Source organism: Eumetopias jubatus, unplaced genomic scaffold, assembly GCF_037043125.1.
Source record: "Eumetopias jubatus isolate StellerSeaLion01/CBP00866 unplaced genomic scaffold, mEumJub1_p1.0 scaffold_6, whole genome shotgun sequence".
Lineage (NCBI taxonomy): Eukaryota > Metazoa > Chordata > Mammalia > Carnivora > Otariidae > Eumetopias > Eumetopias jubatus.
Genome location: NW_028274812.1, coordinates 9,904,117 through 9,920,331, shown reverse-complemented (window position 1 = coordinate 9,920,331; position 16,215 = coordinate 9,904,117). Strand labels below are relative to the sequence as shown.

General features: G+C 50.2%; 1 protein-coding gene across 1 annotated transcript in view; it reads left to right on the top strand.

Annotated features, from left to right (window-relative positions):
- Positions 1–16,215, top strand: part of SYNJ2 (synaptojanin 2) — a 73,773-nt gene that overhangs the window by 32,135 nt on the left and 25,423 nt on the right. Inside the window, exons 6-12 of the mRNA XM_028103246.2 lie at positions 602–698; positions 3,136–3,308; positions 4,808–4,889; positions 5,654–5,803; positions 5,879–6,044; positions 13,324–13,515; positions 15,461–15,542. Of these exons, the coding sequence (XP_027959047.2) occupies positions 602–698; positions 3,136–3,308; positions 4,808–4,889; positions 5,654–5,803; positions 5,879–6,044; positions 13,324–13,515; positions 15,461–15,542 (942 nt within the window). The remainder of the gene's footprint in view (positions 1–601; positions 699–3,135; positions 3,309–4,807; positions 4,890–5,653; positions 5,804–5,878; positions 6,045–13,323; positions 13,516–15,460; positions 15,543–16,215) is intronic.

The following is a 16,215-nucleotide window of genomic DNA, read 5'->3' as shown; positions in this document are numbered from 1 at the left end:
AAGGTACCAAGTATATTAGAGATTAATTTCAGAAATGTAGCACATCACACTTCTTGGGCTCTGTTAATAAAAGTCCAAGTTAGCTGTTCTAGATTTAATAGTGGTCCCTTACAGAAAGTCCAGCATATCCTCCATCTGATGTTATGCTTATGTAGAAGTCTGATAGGCTGGGAATCATTCTTGGCCTGAGCCTTGCGTGCAGACTGTTGACACACTTGTCCCTGACTGTGGGGTCGGTGGCTGGGAGAGACTGGTTTTCTCCCCCAAGCCACCCCCGCAACCAATTTTGGGTCCTGGGGAACAGCTCCTCCCGGACCTCTGGTGCCAAGCAGGTCCCTCCTGCACCCTGTGCCTTCGAAGGTGGGGCCACCAGTCTGTGTGCTAGTGATACGGGTCACCGTGCTGTCCCGTGTCCTCGAGGATGGGGCCGCCAGTCTGTTGCTGGGGACACGGGGTCACCGTGCTGTCCCATGTCCTCGAGGCTGGGGCTGCCAGTCTGTGCTGGTGACACGGGATCACCGTGCTGTCCTGTGTCCTCGAGGGTGGGGCCGCCAATCTGTGCTGGTGACACGGGGTCACGTGCTGCGCTGTTCCATTGCAGGCATATGGTGCTTCTGAAGGAGCAGTATGGGAAGCAAGTGGTCGTAAACCTGCTAGGGAGCAGAGGCGGAGAGGAGGTGCTCAACAGAGCCTTCAAGGTAAAGGCCATGGTGCTTCTCGGCCCCGAGAGGCGGTGGGTGAGGGACATGAGGGCCCCGTGCAGAGGCATGCTTCCATGCAGGACTGGGAACTGCACTGCTCTTACCATGCTTGGGGAGTTCTTTCCCACCAGCTCTGTCGCATTAGGTGATTTGGGCTTCTGATATGTAAAATTTAATTTTTATGAACTGATGGTTAGAGAATTTGCTCAAAGTCAGACAAAGCATCTCCCACCTCCAGCTGCATTTCCTCTGGGGCTCCCCCCCTGGTTCTCTTGGACACGCACACGCACACACACACACACACACACACACACACGTGGGCTTCGCCCCACAGTCCCTGACTAAGGGAGCCTGAGCTCCCCTTCCTTCCTTGGTCTGGCTCTGCTGCTGGACAGAGCCTCCTGGTGCACTCACCCGAACACCTGCAGGGCACTGGGCCTGGAGCAGTGGTTCAGAACTCCTGCTCAGTTTAAAGCAAGGAGTCTTAATGGGATTTCCTCCCGCTAACTTCAACTTTCAAATCTTCCATCCCTGTCTGGGCTCTCCCTGAAAGCAGCTTCCTTTGCCCGGCTCCCCGTGGGCTCCCAGAAGCCCCTCCGGGCAGCTTCAGGGATGGGGGGTGTACAGGGATGGGGGCCTGAGCAGGGAAGGAACCGATTGAAGGAACAGCTCCACCTACCTCGCCGAGGCCTCTCCCTGTTCCCAGAGCTCCCGAGTGTATTCAGTCTGCTAGGTGAAAAGCTCCAGAATGAGCTGTGGGCGACGTCCATGTTCCTTTCCCAGTGGCCCGTGTCCCCCAGTTAACAGAGAAAAGCCCTCTGGCTGTTCCAAAATCCAGGAAGCCCCTTCTGGGGGAAGTGAAATCGGACCTCAGCTCATGGGAAGCAGTGTTTGCTGCCTCCCTGACTCCTCACCTCTGGCCAGTAGGAGCTGAGCCCAGTGGGTGCTCCTTCCACTCCGCTCAGAAAGGCCATGTGCTCAGAGCAGACTCTCTGGTGGCCAGTTTCATTTGGCCAGACCTGCTTGTCCTGTTTGGTTTGTTGCTGTTGGCAATAAGCTTGCTGAGTATCTCGCCTCCCAACCATCTTGGCAGCAACCCTGATGGCTTATTTTAAGGAAAAAGAAGGAAAGAAACAGAATCTCTTTTCCCTTTATGTCTTGAGTTATGGAGAGGGGATGTCCTCAGCACCCCATCCGTCAGCAGAGGTGCCCCCTGCTGACGGGCTCTTTGTCACGAGTCGGCCAGGAGGCAGCAGTGATCCCGTGGCCCCAGGTGGAGGAGGGCAGGCTGCTGGGCAGGGAGGAGGGAGGAGGGGGATGCCGCCTGGAGGAGACCCCCTGGTGTCACACCGAGCGGCGGCTCCCTCAGCCCTGAGGTCCATGCGCCAGCCGCCGACCTGAGGTCCTCAGGCCACGACCCGGCAAGGGGCTCACTCCAAAATGTGACGTCGTGAAGGAGTACACTACTCAGTTCCATGGGCTTCTTTTTCCTAGCAAGACTCTCCGGATGGTCACAACCATGCGCTGACTGGTATTCTGGCTCACAGTGGATGGGCACTTTGAGTTGCAGGGACCAGAAGGCCCAGAGCCCTTCTAGTCTTTCAAGGTCATTAGAGACTCTGGACAAGTCCAACCTGAAGCTATGCAGGAGGGTGCGGGGTGGGACAGGCCTGAGGCCAGGTGCCCTGAGGAGGCCGCCGGTTCATCTTTCACCACAGGGCTCCTGAGAGAGCTCAGGAGTCGCCCGGGAGGTTCCTCGTGTGGGACGGAGGCCTCGGTGAGGAACACCCCGCTGCCTGGAGCCCACCTGCTATGCGTTCCCATCTCTGGCCTCGCCTCCCCTCCCGGTCCTGCGCCAGCCTGGGCCCACGGGCCCCGACCACGCGTTACCCCATCCCGCAGTCTCCCTGGGCTGGACCCAGAGGACCCTGATGGGAGAATTGGGCACCAGTGAGCACACCCGCCTGAGGCTTACGCTTGTCAGGATGGGGCTGGTTACCATATCAACAGGGAGCTGGATTATGAGCTCCACAGCCTGCTGGGCTGCCCTGTCCCTGGCAGGCCGGTGACACCTGGGTGCCGGCAGAACAGAGTGGTCCTTCCCTCCTCGGCGCCCTCCCAAGAGCCCTGCGGGAGGGTGATGTCGGTTCAGGGCTGTGAGCCAGGGAACCAGAGCTGCTCCAGCTGTCTTTTGCCCGGGCTGGACCTGCCCCGCTGCAGGCAAGATGCTCTTTGCAGTATTGCCCTCCGAGTCTTTGTTCTTCCGTTTCGGGATCAGCACGGATAGTCAGCTCGGTCCCCCATACGCCTTCAAGCTAAAGCGTGTGCCCTAGCAAGCGCCCCGATTAGCCTCCCCACCCCCAGCCATGAGAGGTTTGTGGTCACCGTGTCCCTTCCCTCGCTCTCCTGCCATTCTCTCCCTTTCCACCTGCAGAAGCTGCTCTGGGCCTCTTGCCACGCCGGTGACACACCTATGATCAACTTCGACTTCCATCAGTTTGCCAAAGGTGGGAAGCTAGAGAAATTGGAGAACCTGTTGAGGCCCCAGTTGAAGCTGCACTGGGATGACTTGGACGTGTTCGCCAAGGGCGAGAATGTAAGTCCACGGTGAGTCTCCGCCTGCATCCTCCCCCTCCTCGTGCCGGGTGACCAGCGGAGCGGCGGGGGTCCTCCCGGGCTGGGTACCTCCCCTGCTGCTCAGCTACACTTGCAGTGTCTGGGACCACAGGCTCAGGGATGAGGGGGGTCCCGGGTTCCAGTGCCTTCTTCCCCTTCCCGCCTTCAGAACATGCTTTTGCATTTTGTGAATAGACGGCAAAGTGTGGTTTTCTGGCAAAATAAATGATAAATGAAAGGACTAGGTGAAAACGTGGAGCTGTGGCGACCATAGAACTTACTGTCCAAACTGAGGAAAGCCCTTGAGAGTGAAGACAGATAGCTGGTGTCAGTGCCATTGCCCGAGGAGCCCGGGGTCTGGATTTTCCTGCCCAGAGCTGAGCAGAAAAAGGAAGCCCACTTTCCTCAAATCACAATGCAGTCGATCCTCATTCCTCACAGATTCTGTATTTGCAAATTGGTCCATTGCGAACATTTATTTGTAACCCCCAAATCAGTACTTCTGGACCTTTCAGGGTCATTCACAGACATGCTCAGAACTGTGAAAAATTTGAGTCCCCGAGTACATCATGTTCCCAGCTGAGGGGGAGCCAGGCGACGCTCTGCCTCTTGGTTTCAGCTCTCCAATGATAAAGTGTCCTTTCTGTGGTCTGTGTGGTGCCACGTGGTCACATATTTGTGCATTTTATTGATTTCACTGTTTAAAATGGCGCCCAGTGTAGTGCCAAAAGCTGGAAGATGTTTCCAAGCCCAAGGTGGTTGTGATGTGTCTGATGGGGAAAGTACGTGTGACAGAGAAGCTTTGGTGCAGCTGTGTTAGAGGGCAGTTGACTAGGAGGTCAGTGTTAATGAGTCAGCAATCAATAGTAAAGTGCCTTTAAACAGAAACAGCTGTAAAACAAGGTTATGTGTTGAGTAGTTGGTGAAAACGTGTGAGGGCAGAGGCCCGCAGGAATCTAACCCTAGATTTCCCCTGGGAGCAGTAGTTCAGCATTTGTAATCTGCTGATGGGTCAGTTTGCTAATTGTTTTTTTCTTTTTAAGATTTATTTATTTATTTGAGCAGGGGGAGGGGCAGAGGGAGGGAATCTCACGCCGAACCCCACTGAGCGGGGAGCCCAACGCCAGACTCAGTCTCACTGCCCTGAGATCATGACATCATGACCTGAGCCAAAACCCGAGAGTCAGACGCTTAACTGACTGAGCCACCCAGGCGCCCCTCAATTCACTCATTGTTTATGGAAAGTTTCTAGAACATGAGTACGGCAGATAATGAGAATTGGCGTATTTCATAACTACCCAGCTGTGAGTGCCACTCCAGCCATGCTGGGGTCCCTCAGGGTGTGTGCCCTGGGGGTTCTGGTGGGCTACTAGAGTAGGCGAGGGTCGGCACCGGTTTTCTTGGAGGCCTGCAGTTAAACATAGGCTATTGTGCTATAGCCATTGCTACTTCAGCAACTTGTAACCATTTGCATTTCTTGTTTTCCTAAGTTTTCAGAAAGGCACTTTGCGGATGAACTGCCTTGATTGCCTGGACCGAACCAACACAGTGCAGAGCTTCATCGCACTCGAGGTCTGTCCCTGCCATGCGAGGCCCCTTGGGCCACCTGGGTCATGTCCCATGCCTCCATCGGCAAGATGAGGGGGACATCACTGAGCTAACTTTCTAACGGTGGAAACGTGGGGCAGAGATGTGCCAGGCATCTTAGAGCGAGGTTTGCCTGAGTGGCTGGTTTGCCCATACCACTGTATGCCTTCGCCCCATTTGTAGGCACACTTTATGGAATGCATCCCAGACATGGTCACCCAAAGGTGCCAGGGGCCACCTTGAGAAACAGTGGTTCTCTGTAATGATTACTGTGAATATTGGATTGGGCAAGGGCTGTGTGAGGCTGGCTGAGATGAGGCTGGATTTGAAGCCTGGGAGGGAGACCTGAGTCTGTCTAGTGGCCTGCTGGCCTAATGCCTGGTTGACCTCTCCTGGCTCACTGCTGGGGGGAAGGGGTGGGGTCACTGCTGTCTGCCAGGCTATCCCTGATTGCTCTCCATCCCTCTGGTGGTCAGGGCATGGGGGAGTAGGTCAGGAGTAAGGGGCCCGAGGAGGGCTGGTGGCATGATGAAGACCAGGTTGGATAAAGTTGGGTGAGTTGTGGTAGGAAGCCCCATTCTTTGCTGCAAGGATTCCCTGTTCTCTGGAGGGGCACAGAGTGATCCACAGTCTGCCAAATCGGGAACTCACTGGGATAATGCCTCATGACAACTCACCCAAAGCAGCTGTGGGTGGTAGGAGCTTCCAGGTGAGAAGACAGTGACATCTGTCCCTTACTTCTCATCCAGGTCCTTCATCTGCAGCTCAAGAGCCTAGGGCTGAATTCAAAGCCCATCGCTGACCGCTTTGTGGAGTCCTTCAAAGCCATGTGGTCTCTGAACGGGCACAGCCTGAGTAAGATGTTCACGGGCAGCCGGGCCCTGGAAGGGAAGGCCAAGGTAAGGGCAGGCCACAGGGAGAGAGGGAGGGCCTGCATGGATCCCTCTCACAGCCTCTGGTCTGGCTCATGGCAGGTAGGGAAGCTGAAGGATGGGGCCCGGTCCGTGTCTCGCACTATCCAGTCCAACTTCTTTGATGGGGTGAAGCAGGAGGCCATCAAGCTGCTGCTAGTTGGGGATGTCTACACCGAGGAGTCTGCAGACAAAGGAAGGATGCTCCTGGATAACACGGCCCTGCTGGGTAAGGGGGCTCCTGCTCTGCTTGCATGGAGATGTCTAGCTGCCCTGCCACCCAGAGGGAGTGTGTGGGGGGCGGGTTGTGCTAGCCAGTCCTTCCCTCTCCTCCTCATGTAATCCCAAAAGGCAGGGAGCAGACACTCTCCTGAGCTGTTCCGTGCTCGGCCCTTCTGGCCTATGACTTCAGCTTGACCACGGGACTTAAGCAGCCTAGAGCTACGGTTTGTATTCTTCTGTGAGATCGTCAGTCATGTACAGCCACAAAAGGAGGCTCAGGAAAAAAGAGAGTTTATTCTTCAGATGTAAGGACATACAGGGGCACCTGGGTGGCTCAGTCAGGTAAGTGTCTTGTCTCTTGACTTTGGCTCAGGTCATGATCTCAGGGTCATGAGATCGAGCCCCGCGTTGGGCATCAGGTTCTATGTTCAGCATGGATGGAGCCTGCTTAAGGCCCGCTCCCTCTCCCCCTCCCGCTCTCACTCGTGCTCGCTCTCTCTTTAAAAAAAAAAAAAAAAAAAAGACATGCAGACGAAAAGGGAAAGGGTGGAAAAAGATGTTTTATGCAAAAACGAAAATAAAAAGAGAGCTGGCATAGCTATACACCTAGCAGACAAAACGAGACTCTAAAACAAAGACTAAAAGTAGACAAGGGGCATTACGTAATGATAAAGGGGTCCGTTAAATGACGCCGTAACAGGTATAAATATATCTGCACCCAGCATCTGAGCACTAAGATATTTAAATATTAACAGGCCTGAAGGGAAAAATTTCAGCAATACAACAAGAGTCGGGGGTTTTAATATCCTACTTACATCAATGGATAAATCATCCAGGCAGAAAATGAATCAGGAGACATTGGCCTTAAACAACACATTAGACCAGATGGATTTAACAGACATAAGCAGAACATTCCACCCAAAAGCCAACAGAATAAACATTCCTCTTAAGTACACATGGAACATTCTTCAGGATGGGTCATATGTTATGCCACAAAGCAAGTCTTAATAAATTCAAGAAGATTGAAATCATATCAAGCATCTTCTCTGACCACAGTGGTATGAAACTAGAAATCAATTACAAGAAAACTGGATAAAAACACAAAAATGTAGAGATTAGACAATGTGCTACTGAACAACGTATGATGGGTCATCAAAGAAGCAGGGGAGAAATAAAAAAAAAACAAAACCTAGAGACAAACAAAAACAGAAATACAACACACCAAAATCTTTAGGACACAGAAAAGCACTTCTGTGAGGAAAGAGCAAAGCAATCCAGGCCTACCTCAAGAAACAAGAGAAATCTCAAACAATCTAACTTTACAACCAAAGGAACTAGAAAAAGAAGAGCAAATGAAGCCCAGAGTCCATAGAAGGAAGGAAGTAATAAAGATCAGAGTGGAAAATAAATGAAATAAAGATTTAAAAACAGCAGGAAAGATCTATGAGTTGGTTCTTTGAAAAGATAAAACAAAATTGATGAAACTTTAGCTAGACCAACCAAGAAAAAGCAGAGGTCGCTAATCAGAAATGAAAGAGGAGAGATTACAGCTGATACCACAGAAATACAAAGGATCACAGGAGACTACTACACATAATTCTATGCCAACAAATCAGACAACCTAGAAGAGATGGATAAATACCATTCTTCCGAGATTGAATCATGAAGAAATACAAAATCTGGATAGGCCGATTATTAGTAAGGAGATTGAATCAAAAACCAAAAACCTCCCAACCGGGGCACCTGGCTATTTCAGTTGGTAGAACACACAACTCATGATCTTGGGGTTGTGAGTTTGAGCCCCTTGTTGGGCATAGAGATTTTAAAAAATAGAGTGGCTGAAAATTAAAACCAAAACCAAAAAACCCCCTCCCAATACATATAAGTCCCATGGCCTGAAAGCATCACTGGTGAATTCTACCAAATGTTCAAAGATTAAATATCTGTCCTTCACAGCTAGCTCTTCCAAAAAATTGAAAAGGAGGGAATACTTCCAAACTCATTTTATGAGGCCATCATTACCCTGATATCAAAACCAGACAAGGATGCCACACACCCACACACACAATTGTAGGCCAGTGTCACAGACAAACACTGACATAAAAATCTACAATAAAATATTGGCAAACCAAATTCAACAACACGTCAAAAGGATCATTTATAATGATCAGGAGGGATTTATTCCAGTGATGCAAGGATGGTTCAACATCTGCAAATCAATCTACTGATATACCACATTAACAAAATGAAAGATAAAAATCCTGTTGATCAGGGCGCCTGGGTGGCTCAGTCAGTTAAGTGTCTGCCTTTGGCTCAGGTCATGATCCCAGGGTCCCTGCTCAGCAGGGAGTCTGCTTCTTCCTCTCCCTCTGCCCCTCCCCCCCATTCATGTGTGCGCTCTCTCTCTCTCATCTTAAAAAAATCCCGTTGATCATCTCAATAGATACAGGAAAAGCATTTGACAAAATTCAACATCCATTCCTGATAAAAACTCTCAGCAAAGTGGGTAGAGGGAATTTACCTAAACATAATGAAGGTTGTATATGACAAGCCCACAGCTAACATTACACTCAATGGTGAAAAGCTGAAAGCTTATCACCTGAGATCAGGAACAAGACAAGGATGCCTAGTCTAGCCACTTTTTTTCAACATATATCAGAAGTCCAACCCACAGCAATTAGGCAAGAAAAAGAAAAGGCACCCAAATTAGAAAGAATAAAACTGTTGCTCTTTGCAAATGACGTACTATATATAGAAAACCCAAAAGACCACCCAAGACCTGTTAGAACTAATAAATGAATTTAGTGAAGTAGCAGGTTACAGAATCAACATACAGAAATCTGTGGTGTTTCTATACGTTAATAACAAATCATCAGACTGAAAAAAGAAAACAATTCTATTTACAATTACATCAAAAAGAATAACATACTAGGAATAAATTTAGCCAAGGAGGTAGAAGATCTGTACTCTGAAAACTGTAAGATACTGATGAACAAAACTGAAAAAGGCAAATAAATGGAAAGATCTTCTGTGTTAATGTTTGGAAGAATTAATATTGTTAAAATATGCATACTACCCCAAATAATGTACAGATTCAGTATAATCCCTATCAAAATTCCAGTGGCATTTTTCACGGAACTAGAACAAATAACATTAAAATTTGTATGGAATCACAAAAGACCCCAAATAGCTAAGGGAATCTTTAGAAAAAAGAACAAAGGTAGAGGTATCCAGCTCCCTGATTTCAAACTAAACTATGAAGTTATAGTAAAACAATATAGTATTGGTGTAAAAACACACAGAACAATGGAACAAAATTGAGAGCCCAGATTTAAACCCATGCATATATGGACAGGAAATTTATGACAAAGGAGCCAAGAATATACAATAGAGAAAAGACCATCCCTTCGATAAATGGTGTTGGGGAAACTAGACAGCCACATGCAAAAAAATGAAGCTAGACCCCTATCTTACACCATACACAAAAATCAACTCAACATGGATTAAACACTTGAATATAAGACCTGAAATCATAAAATTCCTAGAAGAAAACACAGGTGGTAAGCTCTCCACCATTGCTCTAAGCAATGTTTTTTTGGATCTGACTTCAAAGGCAAGGGAAACAAAAGCACACATAAACAGATGGGGTTACATCAAACGGAAAAGTTTCTGCATGGCAAAAGAAATCACCAGAACAAAAAAGTCAGGGGTGCTTGGGTGGCTCAGTTAAGCGTCCGACTCTTGGTTTCAGCTCAGGTCAAGATCTCAGGGTTGTGAGATCAAGCCCCGCATCGGGCTCCATGCTGGGCATGGAGCCTGCTTAAGATTCTCTCTCTCTCTCTCTCCCTCTCCCACTTTACCCCCCTCAAAAAAAAAAAAAAAAATGCAAGGCAGCCTACGGAATGGGGGAATATTTTTGCCAATCCTTTTTATTTTTTTAAAGATTTTATTTATTTGAGAGAGAAAGAATGAAAGAGAGAGAAAGCACATGAGATGGGGGGAGGGTCAGAGGGAGAAGCAGACTCCCCGCTGAGCAGGGAGCCCGATGCGGAACTCGATCCAGGGACTCCAGGATCATGACCTGAGCTGAAGGCAGTCGCTTAACCAACTGAGCCCCCCAGGCGCCCTATTTTTGCCAATCCTAATTGGATAAGGAGTTAATATCCAAAATATGTAAAGAACTCCTACAATTCACCAGCAACAAAAAAAAAATCAAGCAACCTGATTTTTACAAAATGGGCAGAGAATCAGAATAGACCTATTTACGAAGAAGACATATGGATGGTCAACTAGCACATGAGAAGATGTTCAACATCATTAATTACTAGGGAATGCAAATCAAAATGAAAGTAAGATCTAACCTCACACTGGTCAGAAAGACAAGCATTGGAGAGGGTTGTGAAGATAAGGGAGTCGTTGTGCACTGTTTGTGGGAATGTAAATTGGCACAGTCAGTATGGAAAGCAGTATGGAGATTCTTCAGAAAATTAAGAATAGAACTACCATATGATCCAGCCTTCCACTTCTGCAGATTCATCTGAAGAATATAAAAATATTGATTCAAAAAGATATACATACCCTTATGTTTGTTGCAGCATTATTTACAATAACCAAGAAATGGAACAAGCCAAGTGCCCATCACTAGATGTATAAAGAGGATGTAATGCATGCACACGCGCGCACACACACACACACACACACACACACACACACACACACACACACACACTGGAATACTACTTGGCCACAAAAAGGAATGAAATCCTGCCTTTTGCAATGACCTGGATGGACCTTGAAGGTATTATGCTAAGTGAAATAAGTTAGGTGGAGACAGACAGATACCACGTGATTTCCCTCGTGGAATCTAAAACAAAAGGAAACTTATAGATACAAACAAATTGGTGGTTACCGGGGTGGGGGGGGTGGACAAATGGGAGAAGGGGGTCAAATGTATGGTGAAAGATGGTAACTAGACATTTTGTAGGGCATACAGATGTAGAGCTGCAATGTTTTACACCTGAGACTTATATAATGTTATATACCAATTTTACCTCAGTTTAAAGAAATCTCTACTATACTTGCAGGTCCTAGACACGGAGGGCATGCCACACAGGGGTTTATTGGGGTTTCCGCAGGAAAGGCAAGACAGGGTAAACAGCTTAGGATTGGCCAGCTTGAGTAATGCTGGTAGGCTTTGGGTGATAGGCATGGACTCTAGTTGAATGGTACCTGGTCCTGGCATGACTGAGGCAGAGGAATATACAAAATATGTATACAGTAGCAGCTATCACTGTATTTCCTGGGGGCCTGTGCTTTCTGGCCTTGAGTGCGAGCCCACTCTTATACTTTCTTGTATGTTTCCAAGCCAAGAGGAGGGGGAAAGTCAAGAAGATGCTGCAGGAGACCCTGTACTATTCTACGTGTCAATTTCTCGGAGTGCTAACTCCTACCGGAAACCCTTTCTCAGCCCCAGTGGGTTCTTGATCCCCATCACCAGAGAGTGACCTCCTTTTGTTAGGGTCCCAGGACACTATAGAACTGGAAGAGGGAGAAGAAGTGGTTGTCTCCGGGGCTCAGGACAGCTCCTGCTCTCAGGGACCAAGACTGTCATGCTTCTGTCAATAGCTAGAGGTTTCTTCTTCTTAGCTGAGATACAGTTGAAATAGGACATTGTTACTTTCACGCGCACAACATAATTATTTGATATTTGTATACATTGTGAAATTATCATAGTAAGTTTAGTTAATATCCATCCACACACATAATTACAAAAAAGTTTTTTTTTATGAAGAGACCCTTTAAGATGGCTCTCTTAGCAACTTTGAAATATGCAACACAGTATTATAAACTGTGGTGGCCCCCCAGGACTTACTGATTTTATAACTGTACTTTTGACTCCCTTCACCCTTCTCAACCTCAGCGCCCTCAGCCCCCAGTCTGTTCTCTGTATCTATGAGTTCATGGTTTTTACGGTGGTTTTGATTTTTTAGCTTCCACCTGTGAATGAGCTAGAGGTTTCTTTGAGGGAATTTTAATGGCATCTTACTACCTAGATCCTGTAAATGCTGTAGAGCTCTCAGTGGAGAAAAGGGGAGAACCCAACATTTTTCCTTATAAGAATGTGTAAGCTTTAAGAAATTTTTGAAAAATTAATTTGCCCGTACTTAACGTGGTTTCACAGCCCCTTTGCTGCTTCCATTCTTCCATGGGAGACTCTCACTTGGCTTCCAACAGCCAAGGTGGTTATTTGTGTTGACCCGGAAATAAGGGTCTGCGTAGCACAGCGTCTTACTAAGTAGGTAGGTAGGCATGACTTCGATGTGAGGTAAGTCACTACTTTAAAAAATGGAATATATTTTGGATATGTAGAAGATGGACCTGGTTCAGAGTAAGGATTTTTTAAAGACTTGAGTCCAACAAAAAGCAAACATAAACCTTTCCTGAGGGATGGAGGGTGAAAAAGGCAGAGAAGGGGTAAGACGTTTCAAGTCTTAGATACAGGCGTTCGGAGTGTGGTAGGTTGCAATGTCCCCTTGCTTATGTCCCCACTGGATCGTGGAGGAAGTGCTGAGGCAGAGACTCCCTGTGGAGTCTGGTTGGTTAAAGCATATGGAGGAGGAATGTCTGGTCCTGTGTTTTCGGGACTTTGTGACAAAAATGCCCCAGGCAGGCGTACTGGTTATGGTGGCTTTAGCCTCCTTTTTTTGTTTGTTTTTAAGATTTTTTTGGGGGTGGGGGGTGCGCCTGGGTGGCTCAGTTGGTTGGGCGACTGCCTTCGGCTCAGGTCATGATCCTGGAGTCCCGGGATCGAGTCCCGCGTCGGGCTCCCTGCTCGGCGGGGAGTCTGCTTCTCCCTCTGACCCTCCCCCCTCTCATGTGCTCTCTCTCTCTCTCTCTCTCTCTCATTCTCTCTGTCTCAAATAAATAAAATCTTAAAAAAAAAAAAAGATTTTTTTTTTTTTTTATTTGAGAGCTAGAGAGAGAGCACAAGCAGGGGGAGAGGCAGAGGAAAGGGAGACGCAGACTCCCCGCCAAGCAGGGAACCTGATGCGGGGCTCGATCCCAGGACCCCGGGATCACGACCTGAGCTGAAGGCATTCGCCCAACCGACGGAGCCCCCCAGGTGCCCCTGGCTATAGCCTCTTCCCACCTTCTCGAGGAGCATACCTGGCCCCAGTGTGTAGGATCTGCAGCCCCCTCTCCGACAGGGAGCCCCCTGCATGTTTTGGGAGGAGGCGCGTGCTTGGGCAGTGCAGACACACGCGCCCTCTCCTGCCTCCTCGCAGTGACGCCCAGGATCCTGAGAGCCATGGCAGAGCGCCAGTCGGAATTCACGCATTTCAAGCGGATCCGCATCGCCACAGGGACCTGGAACGTGAACGGAGGCAAGCAGTTCAGGAGCAACCTCCTTGGCACGGCCGAGCTGGCCGACTGGCTGCTCGACTCCCCGAAGCGCGCCAGCCTCGCGGGACCCCAGGGTGAGCGCCGCTGCCTTGACCGCCACATGCAGATTCCGGGGAGCCCTGGGTTTCACCTCTTCCGCAGCCCGGGACTCCTGCGATTTGGTATTTGGTGTTCTCACACCTCAGAAGGTTTAGAAAGGGCTGTGGTGCGGGTGTCCAGAGCACATCTGGACAATTACTTGACAAATGTGTGGAAGCATCGTCGGAGTGGGGGGGGGGGGTGTCTCTCTTTTCCCAGACGGAGGTTTCTCGGTTTGCGGTTTTGCTCACCAGAGCCATCTTTGTCGAGAGGAGGACGTGGCCCCTTGAGCCACGTTACTGTAGGAAACCGGGCTGGAGCCAGGCACACACACATTTCATGTTGCTGCTGACCCGGAGCATCTGCCCCCGCCTTCTCTCCAAATGCCTCTGTCTGCACATTCACATTAAGTCATCACAAAAGAATTGCGTGCCTTTTAAGAACAAAATAATTCTTAAGTTTGGCACTTCACCTTTGTCTTACATCATGCAAGGTAATGCAGAAAGGGCCTCACGGTGCAGGATTTGAAGCATAAATGATTTTCTGCTGTCAGCGTTATCGTGGGGCTGGCTCTTCCCAGCTGCCTCGGATTCTGCAAGAGAGCCGGCCTCCGTTCTCTGCCGGGGGTTGGGCAGGAGCCGCGCGTTCTCAGCAGCCGCCCCAAGCCGTGCCCAGAGCCCGTCCCTCACTGTCACGGGCAGTCTGCAGCCACCCCTGCTGCCATGAGGCCCAAGCTGGCTTGAGTCCACAGGCTGGGGTTCCTGGGATTCTTGGGTCGGTGGTGACCATTCACAGTGCCCCCCCCCCACCCCGTCCGGGGCAGGCCCTGTACGTGCCGAGAACATGAGAGCAGCCCCAGCTGAGGGAGCTTCCTTCCCCCTTCTTGGAAAAATGGCTCTTCATGTGCCTGCAGGGATGGGTGCGTGGTGACAGCAAGCCGGCTCTTCCTTTGCAGGGGATTTTATTGGGATGGCGGGCTCAGCAGTGCCCCCACTAGAAACTCACCGGGTTCGGGAGCGGGGAGGGGTTGTGGGGACTCTTGCCAGCAGAGCAGACAGATGGGTATTTTTTTCCTTAAACAAAGAAAAACTCCAAGCCGCTTAAGCTTGTGCTTCCAGGTTGCCCTGTGAGGCCAACAGGAAAGGAAGTGGACGGCCTGGCCTCCCCCAGTGGAGTCAGGGAGGGCGGGGCCTCCCTTTCTGCAGCGCTGGGAACGGCAGCCTGGCCTGAGGGCTCAGGGGCTGAGTGGCAGAAGGGGTGGGGGGACGCCCTGGAGAGATGCGGCCAGTGGCTGCAGGGGCCATATTAACCCCTCTGCTTCCTTAAAGGGGCCACAGAGAGGATGGATGAGCACCACCTCACCCTGCTGTGTTCCCCATAAAATACGTTTCTGTAGGAGACCTCTGCGGTCCCCGAGCTGGGCAGGGTTTCCCCTCCGGTCACCAGGATGGCAGCCCCTGGGACAGAACCACATCAGTCTGTCATGAGCCGGGCAAGGCTGGGCCTGCACTGGGCAAAGCACGGAGTTGGCGAGCGTGAGACGTGCCTTTGGGTCTGATGCGGATGCTGGGGATGCACGTGATATGTTGGGGAGGAAGAGGAACCCACAGGGCCGTGCCCTTACTACCTGCCAGGTGGGGCGGGTGTGGATGCTTCCCGTCGCCCTCGTGAGGTGGCGGTTATCGCCCCTTCTGCAGACAAGGGAACAGAGGCGTGGAGAGGTCACTAACGTGTCGCAGGATGGAGACCGGGAGAGGCCATGGGCACCGGGGGAGGTGAGGGAAGGTGGGGATCAGTGTGGAGCTTCACTGAATCATCTGGACGAGTGCACCCGAGCAGTGGCACACCTGGGCTCAAACGGGGCACACGTGGCACCCCACACGTCCACAAACGCACACCTTGTGCTGTCTGATTTCCCTCAACTCCCGCCTTTCCCCCTAGATGAGGACAGCCCAGCTGACATATTTGCCGTGGGGTTTGAAGAGATGGTGGAGCTGAGCGCAGGGAATATCGTCAATGCCAGGTGAGCATCCGGGCACGAGGGGTGCAGGATTGCACCCTGAAACTCACCCAAGGTTTTCCTGAGCCAGGCGCCTGGCCAGGAGCAGGACACTGGGTCCATCCTGCTGCTGCACCCACTGCCCTGTGACCCTCGGGGTGTACGTACTCCCGATTGCACTCCCCCCTTCCCCTCCCCCACACACAGATGTGCACCTCTGGTTCCTCCTTCTTTGCAAATTAAGGAAATAGAAGGAAGGGCAGGTTACTACTATATATTCTCGGACATGTGTGGAGGCTGAGTCATGCTGTGAGCTGGCGTGTGCACACGCCACAGGGTGGGGGCTGAGGGCCGGCCTGGGAGGGTGCTGATTCACCTCTACCCGGGAAGGTGCTTCTCTTCTCTCTACAGACACAAAGAAAACCACTGCATTAATGTTTTGTTTGGGGTCAACTGGACCTTTTCTTTCCTAGTTTAATTTCAAGGAGCTTTCTGAACAAGTAGTAAAACCTGATCTCTGCAGCTCTTATGAGCAAGGTGCTGTGTCGGGTTTTAGGTGGCAGGGGTCAGGTGAGGTATGTGCGATGATGTGTACGACACAACCAGAAATACACGGGTAGTCCAGTGCAGGAGTGACGGCATGGCACTAACATGGGCGTGGGGACAGTGTGACACTAGTTCTATAAAGGGAATAAGG